We start from the raw sequence: 15485 nt of genomic DNA on the forward strand, positions 1-15485 counted from the left end.
CTGAATCATCAATAAATGCTGTGAAACGACTGTTGGCCTTTTACTTGGATCCTCCACCCACCCCTACGCAACAGTATATTTTTGTACATATTAAGGCTTCCAATCCCGAAATCCCAGGCACCGGGATCCCGGGATTCCGGCGTTTTCTGGTACCGTAAATCCCGGTGCTGAAACTAGTCTGAATACTGGGATTACGGTGCTGGCAAAATTTCTTCTAAAATATTATTTTTACAAAAATAGTAAAGAAAAAACATTATGTAATGAAAAATGGTGGGATGAGCAATGACAGTCATAGTCCATTTGTTTTCTCTGACCCGTTTTGACGCCGGCTTGCCGTTACCACGAAATGGTATCAGCGGCCTGTATTTTGTCGCAGATTTTTTGCTCAACTACAATGATATTTGTAGCATATTTTGACTGATTCGAACTTATAATCGATCACTAATCACGCTTTCACGTGTGTATGTGTGTCTGTGTGAGTGTCTGTATGTGTGTCTGTACGTCAATGTATTTTGGGGAGTTTTTGAACACCGTTCGTACTATCGAACTGAAACTTATCGGTTACTGAAATTATTATCGATACGACCTAAATTTTTTTCAAATTTTCAAGTTGTCCGGAAATGTTAACTTCCATTATAGGTGTTTTCTTTTTTTTACTAGCCTCTTTTCAGCTTGCTTTCGAATTTTTCGTCTGACAATATTTGAATTCTTATTCACACTCTTGTGTTTCGATGAATAATTACTAGACGGTACAAACTATTTGTAAAAAAAACAAATCAATCAATCAAAGTGATGCTTTTTACTTTATTTGATTACATTAAAGGATGTCTTTTATTTAATCTTAGAAATCTAGAAATGGGTGCGAACCGAAAATTTTAAGAATGTAGCCAAACGTAATCTTCCGGGATTGGAAGCACTAGTACATACATATATGTACATGCGAGTTGTTATATAATATTTTGTACGTATGTGTTGAGTATATTTGAAATTGGTGGAGGTCCAATTTTCACTTCCAAAAAACATAATTTGCTATCACTTATTTTAATTCAATCTGTCCATAATCTTGGATTTTTTTACAAAGCAATTCTTAGTTTCACTTCTTACATATTTATAAATTCTTCCAATCGATGGAAACTCAATTCGCTTCCGCTAGTTGGTGAAAAATAATCGTAATAAACACGTTTAAGAATCCAAAAAATTTGGAGACGATGACAACTCATGCCCAGCATCCTTGTTTGTTTGACTTTCCGCCCCCCACACGTTTTGTGAGATTTGGATTGTTTAAACGCCTATTACTTTAACGTTTTCATATTATATACATATGTATATCTTATAAAATTTTCATTATAGACTCTCATTATCTGTCATGTATATTTTTACTTCAGAGGTTATTTTTAATAAATTTTACGACTGAATACTTATTTAGAATGATAATAATCATGAAAAAAACGTAGCAGAACGTATGAGGATTTCGAAATTTTTCGATACCAGGAGGATATGTTCTACGTAGAGAAAATATTATAAAATTAAATTAATATACATATATATGAGTGACGTTGTAACCGAAAGTGTATGATAATTATAATAATGGTATAAAATTTAGTTAATATAGGTATATAAGTGACGTTGCAACCGAAAGTGTAGCAATACTAGCGCACAAGGCAGAGAACCAATCAATTCCAACTGGTGGACACATCTTAACTAATAGGGTGCGTTTAAAAAATCTATTTTAGATATATTGTTATTGATATACACACGCAAAAATTTAATGGCGAGCGCTGCATCGCGTGAATAAATACGTCGATATAAAACCAAGATATAAAAACGTACGGGATGTACGTTTGTATATATGTATGCGATGCATGTTTGTTTTATTAATTATTTTAATATAATTGATTTCGAATGTGATTTCCATTTTGATTTCCCGACTTTTCCCGGCTCCCGACTTTTGATTCAATTCCGGTTTCCATTTGTTGCTTCAGTTCCGGATCCCGATTACTATTTCAGTTCCGATTTTTATTAATTATTACTATACGTATTGAAACTTTATTTTAAATCATGTATCAATTTGTTGCCGAAACCACCCGTTGAAATTTCAACGGACACAACACTAGTTACACATAAACTTATGATAGATATGAAATTTTAGTTCTATTTTTATTTAATTTATACCAGGAAGGCCTAACAGGTAAACCCAAAGCGCCTTCCTCCTGGCCAATGACAATTATATTATATAAACATATATGTACACCATCCATATATACACAAATACTTACACATACATACATCTATATATATATATAAAAATCAATGTCTGTCTGTTTGTCTGTCTGTCTGTCTGTCTGTCTCGAATAGGCTCCTAAACCAAAGAACCGATTACGATGAAACTTTCAGGATTTGCTGTATGCATGTCCGGAAAGATTACTGTGAAAATAAAAAGGGAAAAAACCTCTTAATAATAATAATATTCGTAATTACGATTTTATCGACATGAAAGTATGAAGCGCCAGTGTGTAGTTAAGGAAATGCTTACTTTAGCAACCAACTTGCGCATTGCCAACGTACAAATACATTACGTACCACTCATACCAACCTGACATTGCGTACCACTCATAACAATCCTAAAAAAAATTTTAAAAAGTAAAAAAAAAATTTAATAATTTAAAAAAAAAATTTAAAAATTAAAAAAATATATATTTTTTTTATATTTTAAAAATTTATAATTTTTTTTTTTTACTATTAGATTAGTCATGTTGAAACGGTTTATATTACAAATACTGAGTGAAGCCTTATTTTGAAGATTAATTTGAAACTGAAACATTCACTTATCGAATCGCATCAAGAAAAGGAAACGGGAACGGGAATTGAATGTGTTATTGTACGATGGAACGATGGAACTTTCAGGATTTATTGTATGCATGTCCGGGGAGCTTACTGTGAAAAAAACCGGCCAAAAACAGGAACGGAAACAAAAAAATAAATAATTTCAAATATGTTCGCTGCCTTCGTTTTTCCGACAAATGGGAACGGGAACAAGAACGGGAACGGGAACGGGAACGGGAACGGGAACGGGAACGGGAACGGGAACGGGAACGGGAACGGGAACGGGAACGGGAACGGGAACGGGAACGGGAACGGGAACGGGAACGGGAACGGGAACGGGAACGGGAACGGGAACGGGAACGGGAACGGGAACGGGAACGGGAACGAGAACGGGAACGAGAACGGGAACGAGAACGGGAACGGGAGTTGCATGCATTATTGTGGCATTGCAACGCATGCCGGGTTCAGCTAGTACATAAATATAAAAATACACACATATATGTACATATACATACATACACACCTACACATATATATATATTCACATATACATACATATACATATACATATATATATATACATATACACATACATACAAACACATACAAATATTATACATACATCCATATACATACATATACACATAAACACATAAATAAAGATAAATTACTCATATATGTATATAAAAATAAAAAATAGCATATATACATATATGCATATATAAATAAAGATAAAACCAACATACATACATACACATTATGCTAAATAATAATATTATAAAATGAAAACAACATGTGTAAATATGTAGCTAGAAGTCATTTAAAATATACTGTCTGACAGAAATGTATGATGCAGTAAAAACATCAAGGCTCCCCGAAAGCAAGTTAAATAATCGAATGGTTCTTGAAAGGGGCGAGTCATCAAGGACATAAGTTCTGGCCCGAATAGGCAGAAATATAGTTCTGGAGCGAGATTCTCTCAGTTTCTCAGCAATTTTGTATTTACTCAGTTAATATTGTGATACTTCAAGAGACTGTTATGAAAATATTTTATTATGACACATGGTTATGAAAAATGGTAAATAAAGAAAGTTCAAATATTTACATTATTACAAAAGGTATATTTTAAAACAAAATTACATAAAAAAGTTAACTTTCTTAAATATCAGCGGGTCAAAACCAACAACAAATTTGGAGACGTTGGGTCATTAGGACTAATCTGTCTCAACTCTTTGGTCTTGGGACTATAATCGTAGTTGTGATCTTCATCTGAAAATGTGATTAAAAACTTGAATAAGAAAATTAATCTAAATTTATCTTTGGATTTAAAGATTGGATACGGATTAAAGATGTTTTGATTTGTTATAATTGGGACGGTAAGATTAAATTGAAAAAATTAAGTTTATGTAAATGAGATTGCACACTTACTACCACTGATTATTAATTTATCGTCTAAAGCAACTGCTTTGATCCAAGTTGTAAGCTTTATGGTGTTGTTGATATCCGTCCAATTTTGACTATCCAAATCCATTCGTTCTCCTTGAGGATTGTCTAGGGTCCAATTACCTCCGATAGCGAATAGACTTCCATCCAAAAATACAATCTGAAATTCAATCAACAACATAATTTTCTCTCATTTATAAAGAGGAAATCGTTTTTTCGAAAATTCATTTATGCAACCATTTAAAAGTAATACTTGTGTATACTCACAGATAAACCATAACGTTCTAGTTTCATCGGAGTCCCTAAAGACCACCGGTTTAAATGTGGATCGTAAATCTCCAATGAATTTAAAACATCGTATTTTTTTCCTTCGATTCCTCCAGCAACATACATTTTTCCTTTCCATACATTAACGGCATGATGATAACGCGTTGTCAGCATTGAAGCCATAACAGTCCATCTATCAGCTTTACGGTCATACCTAGTATATAAAATCAAATGACAATAAATGGTGATAATTTTTAGTAATTCGTATGAAAAGAGTGAAAAAAAAAAACACCTCTCAACTGTATCATAAACTTTATCACTTATTCCTATACCTCCTGTAATATATAAATATTCGCCAATTTTTCCAACACCTAGATTTCCCTTCTTTTGTCCCATTGGTTTCAGTTTTGATATTTCCTTTGTAGCTAAGTTAAAAGACACGACCTGTGTTTGAGAGGACGAAATCAATATTAATCAAGATCTAATCATGATTTTTACATATTCAAAATGGTTATTTGTCATTTCAAACCTCATCAACGTATTGATTGGGTCTTTTAATTCCTCCTAATATCAATAACATACCATCTGACACTATTGCTGAATAGCTGTCGGTTGCGTTCAAATTAATTTTCGCTAAAATGGTCCACGAATCATTCAATTGGTGGTATAATTGAACCGCACAAATATTCTAAAATATACATACATATGTATATCTATATTGTTAATTAGAAGTGTATATCATTGTGTGCCATTTTGGTTATAAGAAGTGTATATAATGCTTTTGATGATTATGGAGATCAGACACTTTATTTAATGATGTTTAATTGTATTTACACAAAAAGATTTTAACCAGACACGAATGATTTTCTTCAAAAACTAATAATAACCAATAAGGCCCAGTGGTCATGCTTGCAAGGAAAATAGCCATTTCGAGACAATGGAAGATCTGATTATGTATGTTTAAATGGAAACTATTATATGGTGGCCTATTATTAAATTTACGCGTCCGATATACACAACATTAAAATATATATTAACAATAATTTGCACGCTTAACATATATAATACAATATGATTAAAGTTTATCGGCATCTTACATTTGGAAAGATGGGGACTAAGGCTATTACATTTTGATTCTTTGAAAAGTCTGAAAATCAAAATAAAATTATTAATTAAAGAACACATTAAATATAAACAAACAACTGAAAATTTTTGATTTTGTATTTAATATGATATTAATTATACATATGAAATAGAACATATTAAATATTGTATGTAAATACTTGCCGGTATCAGAATATACGAAAGCAAATATTGTAAACATTGATAAAATAACTAAACATTTGAAATCGTTCATTGTGTCTGCCAAAAAGTAAAACACTTTACAACACGTCTTTATTTGAATGAAAACACGTCTTTATTTTTATGAACTTTACAACACGCCTAGTTCCATCTCGTCTTCGTTTTTTTATGTATGTATAATTGCAACTATCTCAAGTGAAAAAGGTTATCGTAATTACAAAAGCGTAGGCCAATGCGGATTTTTATAATTATAAGCCTCTTATCAGCGTGCTTTCGATTTTTTCGTCTGACAATATTTGGGTTCTTGTAAACACTCTTCCCATCGTTTTCGAACTTTGCCATTTTGCTCGGCTTGGTCATCAATATATGTGGAAGTCAAATCCGCCAAACAGCTAACATAAAACAAATAAAGACTTAACAGTATGATGGTGGAAAAAATCGTAATAGACTCGTTTGAAAAATACTACATTGTCGTTATCGTTGACGTCTTTTAGTAGGTTACTGTATTTATTTCCCTTTTCGCCACCCTCTCGCTATGTCAGATTTTAATTGTTTAAACGCCTATAGCTTTATCATTTTTAAACTAAATATATCCCTCTCATTACCTCTCGTGGCGCGAAGTTGGAGTTACGCTGGAGTTACGTTGTGGCCCAATCTCATGTGCATTTACATAATTAACGTTTTTTTTTTAAAGTTACAAAAAATATTTAAGAGTAATGGTTAAAATTGATAATCTTTGTTATCTACATATCGTCAGTCTGGAAGAAAAACATCGTAAGTAAAAAATTTATTAAATGAAAAAAAAAGTATTTTAAAAACAAGACTTTTCTATATTTTGTATATAAAATTATATAATAATATATCGCAAACGTCAAATCGAATGTCTCGATGGGTCTCGAATTTGCGATGAGCGTTGACCGATGAGCGATGGTAAGCAAACAGGCAATGCAACCAAAAAGACGTTCTAGGCTTTTCGATGTACCCCGGTTAATGTGTATACTTTAACCAAAAACTTCCCATGTCAACGAGTTGAAAACAAAACAAATGTCACAAATGTCAACATGACAGTTGAGCCTGATGCATTTGGCCATAGCAAGCATATCGATTTATCAACATTATAATATATACATTTTAACATTTATCATTAACACTATGAGTTGAAGTAAAAATATATATGAGAGATAATGAGAGCCTATTTTACAAAATATAGCGTGAAAAAGAAAAAGTTATAAGCGTTTGAACAATTAAAATCTGATAAAACGAGAGGTGGCGGAAACGCAAATATATGAGTCAACTTATTTTTTTATTTTTATTTTATTAATTGAAAAATCAACAGACAGGATGTACAAAGATAGGTATAAAAAAAAACAAAAAGTAAATAAATAATATATGTAACATCCGAGTCCAATAATAGATTTTTACAAAAATGAAAAAGATAAATATAAGGAAAACAAATTAAAAAGTAAAGAATAAAGGCATGACAAAATATGTAGTACATTGCATAATTAAACTATAGTATTAAAATATTTGGAAAAGGTTATAAGATAGAATATAAGAAGAAATTGAAATTTACAAATATAAAAAACAAATGAAAAAGGTAAATACAAAATAAACAAATGAAAAGGAAAAGAATGAAAGCTATAATATGATTAAATAGCACATTACATAACTAAACTAAAGTATAAAAATAATGGAAATATTGAAAAAATAGAATAGGAGAAAAAATGAATCAATCGGTCAAGATTCTCTTGATGTTAGACCTGAATTGATGTAGGGAAATACCAAACAGATCAACCTCATTCAGCTCTCCGTTAAACATACGATAAACGCGCTGCAGATAAAAATATTTTTGGGAATTAGTATTGAAAGGATCAAGTGAAAAGAGTGCAACGCGTCTAGAGTATCGAACTGGGATTCTGAAATTAACCTTATTCAGTAAATCAGAACAATCAAGAAAACCATTTATGAGCTTAAAGAAGAATATAGCATCAGAATGTCGTCGCCTGACAGAAAGATTGTTAAAAGAAAGGATTTTTAAAATGTCGGAAACAGTAGAATGGGTATAGGTAGGAAAAAGGTAGCGTAAGGATTTAATAAATTTAAGTTGAACTTTCTCAATACAATTAATATGGGATAAATAAAAAGGTGACCAGATAATTGAGGCAAATTCAAGGTGAGACCTTACAAAGGAAAAATAAAGTAATTTTAGTACGTAAGGATCATTAAAGGGTTTTGTTGAGCGGAGTAGGAATCCAAGAGATTTAAATGCTTTGTTGGTAATAAAAGAAATATGTTCAGAGAAATCTAGTTTATCATTGAGTATTACACCAAGATCCTTAATAGAAGATGACGTGTTAAGGATTGAATGATTTAATTGATATTGATTAGTAATAATTGACTTATTTCTAGTGAAATTTAAAATAGAGCATTTTTCTAGATTAATAAAAAGATCATTATTTAAACAATATATAGAGAATCTATCTAGATCTTCTTGTATCTTATGACAATCGTCTATGGTGTATATAGGTTTGTAAATTTTTAAATCATCAGCGTAAAGAAGTATAAAGGAATGTTTGAAGATGTATGAGATATCATTAATATAGAGTAAAAAGAATAAGGGACCTAAATGCGACCCTTGTGGGACACCGGAAGGAATATGTCTAAGTGATGATCTAAAACCATTGAGAATTATGATTTGGTGACGATTTAGTATATACGAAGAGATCCAACGAAATAAATTTCCTCGGATTCCGAGGGACCAAAGTTTATTGAGTAAAAGGTTGTGATTGATTTTATCAAAAGCTTTAGAGAAATCCGTATAAACGACGTCTATTTGGATTCGTTTGTCCATATAAGATGTGAGAGTACTAGTGAAATTAAGCAGGTTAGTCTCTACCGATCTCCCCTTAAAAAAACCATGTTGTTCAGGTATAATGTAGTTTTTGAAATTGGAGAAAAGGAAATTATAGATAATTTTTTCAAAGATTTTACTAATGACAGATAGTTTAGATATAGGACGGTAATTCTCAATAAGATTCTTATCACCTTTTTTAAAAATAGGGGTGATGTAAGATAATTTCCAATAGTCAGGAAATATACCGTTAGACATAGAAAGATTGAAAAGGATTGTTATGGGAAGAGATAATGGGACAGCACATTTAACAAGGAAAAAAGAAGGCAAACCATCACAACCCGCACCAAGATTAACATTGAGAGAGTTGATGTGACTGAGTACAGTAGATAAGTCAAAATGAAAAGTAGATAAGTTACAAGAAGAAGTATCTGTATTAGAGATAGAAAGGTTAATGGTAGAATCACTATTGAAAGTGGAGTCAAAATAGTCAGCAAAAATGGTACAGATTTCAGAACCATGTGAAGCCGACTTATTTCCATAATACATTACGGAAGGATATGAAGAGGAGGTATTTTTTTTTGAATTTATATATGACCAAAATGATTTGGGATTAGTTTTAATATTATTTTGAATAAGAGAAATATAATTTCTAAAGCAGATTAAAGAATATTTTTTAATTCGAGCTCTTAATAGTGAAAAACTTTGATAATCTAAGGGATTTGAATAAATTTTAAATTTTTTATGGAATTTGTTTTTTTCTTTTATTATTTTAATAAGAGACGATGTAAACCAGGGGGGATATTTGGTACGTTTAGATTTAAGAGTAAAAGGGACGTGGCATTCAATAATATTTTGTAAGGTATCGTAAAATTTTTTACAAGCTAAATCAATATTTAAATTGGACAAAAGTGAATTCCAATTGATATCGCTTAAAATTGGAATAATTGTAGCATAGTCAGCTTTTCTAAAGAGGAAAGTTTTATTATAATTATAATTCAAGGGTGAAGATTTGTTGTAAATTATTGAGATGCAAAAGGATAAATGATGAGAATCTTCATGGATTAGCGTAGAGTCAGCACGAGAAATATATAAGGGGAAACTACTAATAGCTAGGTCAAGAATACGATTATTAGTATTTGATAAATAATTGTATTGATATAGTTTATTATAAGATAAGAATTGAGTAAAGGAAAGGGAAGAAAAATTAGTACAATTGGAAGGAAATAGATGCAGATTTGAGTCGTATTTTGTCCAATCAATAGTGGGAAGATTGTAATCACCGAGTAAAATGAATCGATCCTCTGGATAATTGGTTATTAGATCAGATACTTTATTTAAATGGGTAACTAATAGAGTTTGGTGAGAATTACCAGGAGGAATATAGACAGTACAGATATTTAGTTTAAAAAATTTAGTGGTAATAGTAATCCAAAGGTCTTCTGTGGAAGTTAACCAATTATTTTGAATGACAGAGGGTAGATTATTTTTCACAGCTATGATTACACCACCACCAAATATTTGGTTATGAAGAGAATAATCTCTGTCACGTCGAAACACCTGATATCTGGCATCAAAAAACTCACTATTATTGAATGAGTCATTTAGCCAAGTTTCTGATAGACAGATAAACTTATCATAAGAGGTCGAGATGGTCAAAATTGTTGTGTTTTTTATACGTCGCTATTACGATTATTTTTCACCATCGTATTGGCGGAATTGATTTGAATATCTATTGTTGACCAAAACCATATTGAATGATAGTCAAATTTCACTGATGTTTACAATGAACGTGACGTTAAGTATTTACTATGTACAATTGTTGTATAATATTGTACAACTTAAAGTGTTACTATATAAAATTATATATCTCTTGATAAAAATTACAAATTGGATTCCATTTAATAATTTTAATTGTTTTTTTCACATAAATATTTGAATAAATTAAATTTTCAAGGAGATGAATAAGTTTCCAGAGATTTATGGGGAGCGTATTAGTGAAACGACAGAATTGTTAAGACACGACTATTTAATGTGATGGACGGGAAGGAAGCAAAGTAGCAAGAAACAAACATGGCCGAGTTGGTTCCAAATCGTAGGATGGTGACCGAAACTCGATGACACATTTTGAAATTCGATTTCAATAAAAATCAAATGGGATTCAAAGAGTATATTTCATTTCAATTTTACAATAATAATTACATTTTTAGTTTATCTATGTACGTAGTAACAATAGATGAAGTTTTTTTTTTATGAATTCATCGAAGCCAACAATAGCATTGGAGACATTCGATTGATCTTGTTTGGATTTATTTCACGTAACGATGTGGTTTCGGGATTGTACTCATAATTATGCGTATTGCCTGAAAAATTGAAATATTTTTTGATAAATACTTATTAGTTCTGATAATTAAGAAATACATATATATTTCAATTGATAACATCGATACTACATATGATGATAAACATTTATGAAAAAATTGAAACGATAAATTAAATACAATGGTATTTTATAATTATAGGATTTATACACTTACTGCCATAAATAATTATTTTATTGTTGAAAGCAACTGCACTGTTCCACGTAGTATATTCTAATGTGTTGCTGATGTTCGTCCACTTTTGGGTATCTAAGTCCAGTATTTCACCGTCATTATTCCCATTATCACTACTCAAGCTCCAAGCACCACCGACAGCGAATAGGCTTCCATCTAAGAAGACAATCTAAAATTTTCGAGAATATGAACGAAAATTTTATGTCTTTATTCTTTTTTGGAAATAAATTTCACAACTGAATAAGTTTTTAATAAAAATAATTATCAAACAAAAATTTTATATCAATACTCACGGAAAACTTATATCGTTCGATCTCCATCGGTGTTCCTAAAGTCCACTGATTTAGCTTTGGATCGTAAATTTCCAAAGATTTTAAATTATCATATTTATCATCAACTCCCCCAGCCGCATACATTTTTCCATCCCAAACATCAACAGCGTGATAGTAACGCTTGTTCTGCATCGGTGCCATAAAGGTCCAGCTATCTGCTTTCGGATCGTATCTGTGTGAGTGAAATCAAACAAAAACGCTTTTGCTAAAATGACTATTATTATATATCCAATAATAAAATGGTTAAACCTTTCGAGCGTGTTATAAATTGTGCCATTGTCTCCAATACCTCCACAAACGTATATAAATTCGCCAATTTCTGCTACACCCATGTTCCCCTTCTTTTGCTCCATTAGAGCTAGTTTCGTTATTTTCTTTGTAGCTAAATCGAAAGATATTACCTGAAAATTAACAAGATCCAAAAATAATTAAGAAATTTTATATTGCATGTAAATAAATACGAAAACAGTTAAACCTCGTTGGAATGTTCATGGTCATTTAGTATTCCTCCAAATATTAATAATTTTCCATGTGACACAATTGCTGAATAACCGTCAGTCACGTTTAATTCAATTTCTTCTAAAACAGTCCACAAATCTTTTGATGGGTGGTAAAATTCAATTGAACAAATATTCTAAAATAGTAATTTTATCAGATTATTTTGCATATCTTAATATTTATAAAATTCAATTGTATCGAAATCTCACTGATTTCAGATCAGGAGGTCCAAGAGCTAATATCGTAGTTGAGTAGTCGGTTATTAATTTTTCATTCTTTTGTGGTGCTGAAAAATCAAAATGGTATATATTTAATAATTAATTCAATACAAAGAAATAACTGTAATGTTGGAAGAGTATATTTTTGCCCATATATTGAGTTTTTATAGTATATTTGAAATTGATGGTAGTCCAATTTTCACTTCCAACAACATTATATCTGTTTGACGTAATTCATAATTTGTTATCACTTATATTAATTCGATATGTCCAGAATCTTGGAAAAGCAGAATAAACATAATACAAGCCATCAGTATTTGTATACACTTGGTACATGGAACTTACCTACATACATATGTACATATATGTATATTCGAATAGTTTGAAGTTTTAGAAAATTTCCACCAAACAATTTGCACTAAAATTTGAGTGTTAAGATGTAAAACTAAAAACCCTCTACTTGAATAAATAACCAGTGAAATCATAATAAGTTACATTTTAACTATGTTTAGTTCAGTGAAATCATATCTACTTAAAATTTCACCGACCCCAATCTGTGAAATTATAATTTTTGACAGTTGGATGAAAACGCGTCGCCCCGCTGCTGTCCATTCCCACTCGTTTCATGATCCACACATCGTAATATCTCAGTCAACATTAATTTATTTAAGGATTTGATTAGGTTAGGTTAAGTTAGGCTCGGCCCTATTAATTTAAGATTAGGTGTGAGGGCAGTTATTTAAATGATTTTACTTATTATACTATATGTACATACGTATATGTATAATAAGTAAATAATACGTATGTTTATGCATACCTGGCTGAAAGACTGACACTAGAGTTTTTGGTACCAAGAACGATATTGGAGATGAACGCGATATTTTTTTGGGATTCATCTTCCTCAATTGGTAAGTTTCCAGGTTCAATTCATAATTGTTATTCATATCTGAAATAATGGAGAAAATTCCATTATTTTACTAAAATTAACGTAAAATGATCACCAAGTGTATATATGTTTTTGGATTTATTATGGAAAACTTACTTCCAGAAATAATAAATCTGTTGTTGAAAACAATGGCACCCGTCCATAGTATAACCTCATTGGTGTTAGTAATATTGGACCACTTTCCAGTACTGAGATCCAGTCGCTCTCCTGGAACATTATCTAACGTCCAATTTCCACCGATTGCATATAGGCCTCCGTCATGGAAAAAAATCTAAAATTTGGAAAATTACATACATTATAGCGGTCATATTATTTTATTAACATTTGTGACATGTAAAGTGTTCCATTAAAAAAACAGGTACATCTTACTGGGAATTTATATCTACAAAATTGCATTGCTATGCCCGCTGCCCAGCTGTTCGACTTTGGATCATAAATATCAATTGAATTCAAAATTATATTGCGCTCATTTACTCCACCGGCAACATACATTTTCCCTTCCCATGTACTAACGGCATGAAAATCTCGTTTTAGTGGCATTGGAGTCATAACAGTCCAAGTATCTGATGCCGGATCGTACCTGAAATCAAACGTAAAAAATATGAAATACTATGTATTTTTTTGTGAAATTTTATACGAACAATTATTTAATTTCACCTCTCAACTATATCGTATAATATAAAATCGTCCCCCATACCACCAGACACGTAAATATATTCGTCGATTTCAGTTACTCCTACATTTCTCTTCCTTTGACTCATCGGTGCTAGATAAGATGATGTCTTTGATGCTAAATCGAAACTCACGACCTTTAATTTACCAAACCAAAACTTCAATTGAAAGACTTGTTGAAGAAAGATGATATATTATTGTTTGAAAATTATGAATCCAGTACCTCATCCAAAACATTAGGGAATGTTATTCCTCCTCCAAATATTATGAGTTTTCCTTTGGATACAAACGGCGTATAACCATCGGTAGCTTTTAGTTTAAGTTCTGCAAAAATTGACCAAGAATCTTGTGACGGGTTGTAAACTTCTACGTTACACACATCCTGAAATAATTTTAATATACAAATGAAATTTTGAATTTATCTTTTCATATTTTTTTTAATTTCATCACAGTTTTACAGATGTTGGTATGGTAGGTCCAACGGCTATTAAGGTGAATGGATAGTCCAATTCTAAATTATCTTCCTTCGCACCTTCTGGCAATGTTAAAAAATTATCAAAGAAAAGTTATGTATTTAATTTAAAAAGAAATATCATTTTGTAATATTATCAAATACTCACCTGTATCAGAATGTGCAAAGGCTAAAATAGCCAGCATTGAAAAAATAAATAAACATTTGTAATCAACCATCGTGTCCGGAAAAATGTATTTCTCCACGCGATGAACGGTTAGTGGTGTAATTTCATGTTGCCAAATTCATTATATAATTTTGTTTATCTAAATTATGTCGGTATACAAGGTTATCAAAAATACAAGATCACAGTTCATTGACAAAAAAAATTTTCGATATATTGATCTCTACATATATGTATATATTGAATAACAACAGAGTGAAAATTTACTCGATTGGAGTTGATTCTGTATATTTATTGGATCTTAATTTTTGACGAAGTCAAACTGCACAAAATGGGAACCTATATACCTTAAATATTTGTTGTTAAAAGCTAACAACAAATATTTAATACTACATTTATCAATAGGATTTTTGCATCACATGAATACTTGAATATTATTACATAACTTATTGCATACTTTTTCTTTTTATGTTTAGCCACTTTAGCACAATTGTAATTTAATATATAATTTTGATAGAGACTTTGTTTGTAAGTTTTCGTTCGTAGAATCCGTGACGTAATTTAATAAAATAAAAACAAATAAATATTCAAAAACATTTCATAAAATGTTTACTGTTAGATCCGCAATGTTTAAGCTGTTTACATATATTACAAATACCGAGCAAATCTGGGTAAAACCACTAGTAAGTAAATAAATAAATAAAATGTTGACCTATTTTTTACGGTGTCCAGTCAAAATCAGACGAAAATGTTGGCCCTTTTGTCTAAGTTGGGGTACTATTAATAATACATACATATATATGTACATGTCTGTTGATATTTTTAAATAAAATAAAAAAAATGCTTTATGTTCATTTTATTTATTTATTCAATTTTATAAATTTGTATTGTAATTGAACACAGTTTAAAGCTTTTGAGATATATAAATAAATACTTAGAATAT

The 15485-nt window shown here is 30.8% G+C and overlaps 4 protein-coding genes across 5 annotated transcripts in view; 2 read left to right on the plus strand and 2 right to left on the minus strand.

Annotated features, from left to right (window-relative positions):
• Window positions 1–15485, plus strand: part of LOC143916694 (uncharacterized) — a 577487-nt gene that overhangs the window by 19205 nt on the left and 542797 nt on the right. The gene's annotated exons all lie outside the window — the stretch shown is intronic.
• Window positions 1–15485, plus strand: part of LOC143916707 (uncharacterized) — a 116422-nt gene that overhangs the window by 19199 nt on the left and 81738 nt on the right. The window lies entirely within an intron of this gene.
• Window positions 3927–6110, minus strand: LOC143916521 (uncharacterized). Its single transcript, XM_077437658.1, has 7 exons — window positions 5821–6110; window positions 5631–5680; window positions 5063–5221; window positions 4826–4977; window positions 4534–4747; window positions 4252–4426; window positions 3927–4092 (listed from the first exon to the last, which is right to left on the minus strand). The coding sequence occupies exons 1-7, from the start codon at window positions 5888–5890 to the stop codon at window positions 3989–3991; spliced, it is 924 nt and encodes a 307-aa protein (XP_077293784.1). The 5' UTR covers window positions 5891–6110; the 3' UTR covers window positions 3927–3988.
• LOC143917013 (uncharacterized) lies at window positions 10842–14650 on the minus strand. 2 transcript variants are annotated; one of them, XR_013261026.1, is made up of 13 exons: window positions 14528–14639; window positions 14366–14442; window positions 14131–14289; window positions 13893–14044; window positions 13605–13815; window positions 13332–13506; window positions 13107–13235; window positions 12281–12357; window positions 12049–12207; window positions 11823–11974; window positions 11535–11745; window positions 11224–11453; window positions 10842–11049 (listed from the first exon to the last, which is right to left on the minus strand). XR_013261026.1 is itself a non-coding variant. In XM_077438373.1 (13 exons), exons 1-13 carry the CDS (start codon window positions 14595–14597, stop codon window positions 10937–10939), a joined length of 1872 nt encoding a protein of 623 aa, XP_077294499.1. In that variant the 5' UTR covers window positions 14598–14650; the 3' UTR covers window positions 10842–10936. The 2 variants fall into 2 exon arrangements, 1 of the variants encoding a protein (XP_077294499.1); XM_077438373.1 differs by having other exon boundaries at window positions 11224–11410; window positions 14528–14650.

Source organism: Arctopsyche grandis, chromosome 9 (genome assembly GCF_051622035.1).
Source record: "Arctopsyche grandis isolate Sample6627 chromosome 9, ASM5162203v2, whole genome shotgun sequence".
Taxonomy (NCBI): domain Eukaryota; kingdom Metazoa; phylum Arthropoda; class Insecta; order Trichoptera; family Hydropsychidae; genus Arctopsyche; species Arctopsyche grandis.

What these genes read in the sequence shown, in the direction of transcription:
- LOC143916521 (XM_077437658.1), bottom strand. Translation starts at nt 5,890, where the DNA reads ATGAACGATTTCAAATGTTTAGTTATTTTATCAATGTTTACAATATTT. An exon ending in CCAATCAATACGTTGATGAG is followed by an intron (nt 4,978 to 5,062) that starts GTTTGAAATGAC and finishes TCTCAAACACAG; the next exon opens with GTCGTGTCTTTTAACTTAGC. An exon ending in TAAATTAATAATCAGTGGTA is followed by an intron (nt 4,093 to 4,251) that starts GTAAGTGTGCAA and finishes TCACATTTTCAG; the next exon opens with ATGAAGATCACAACTACGAT.
- LOC143917013 (XM_077438373.1), bottom strand. Translation starts at nt 14,597, where the DNA reads ATGGTTGATTACAAATGTTTATTTATTTTTTCAATGCTGGCTATTTTA. An exon ending in CTTTGCACATTCTGATACAG is followed by an intron (nt 14,443 to 14,527) that starts GTGAGTATTTGA and finishes TAACATTGCCAG; the next exon opens with AAGGTGCGAAGGAAGATAAT. An exon ending in TAAAATAATTATTTATGGCA is followed by an intron (nt 11,050 to 11,223) that starts GTAAGTGTATAA and finishes TCAATTTTTCAG; the next exon opens with GCAATACGCATAATTATGAG.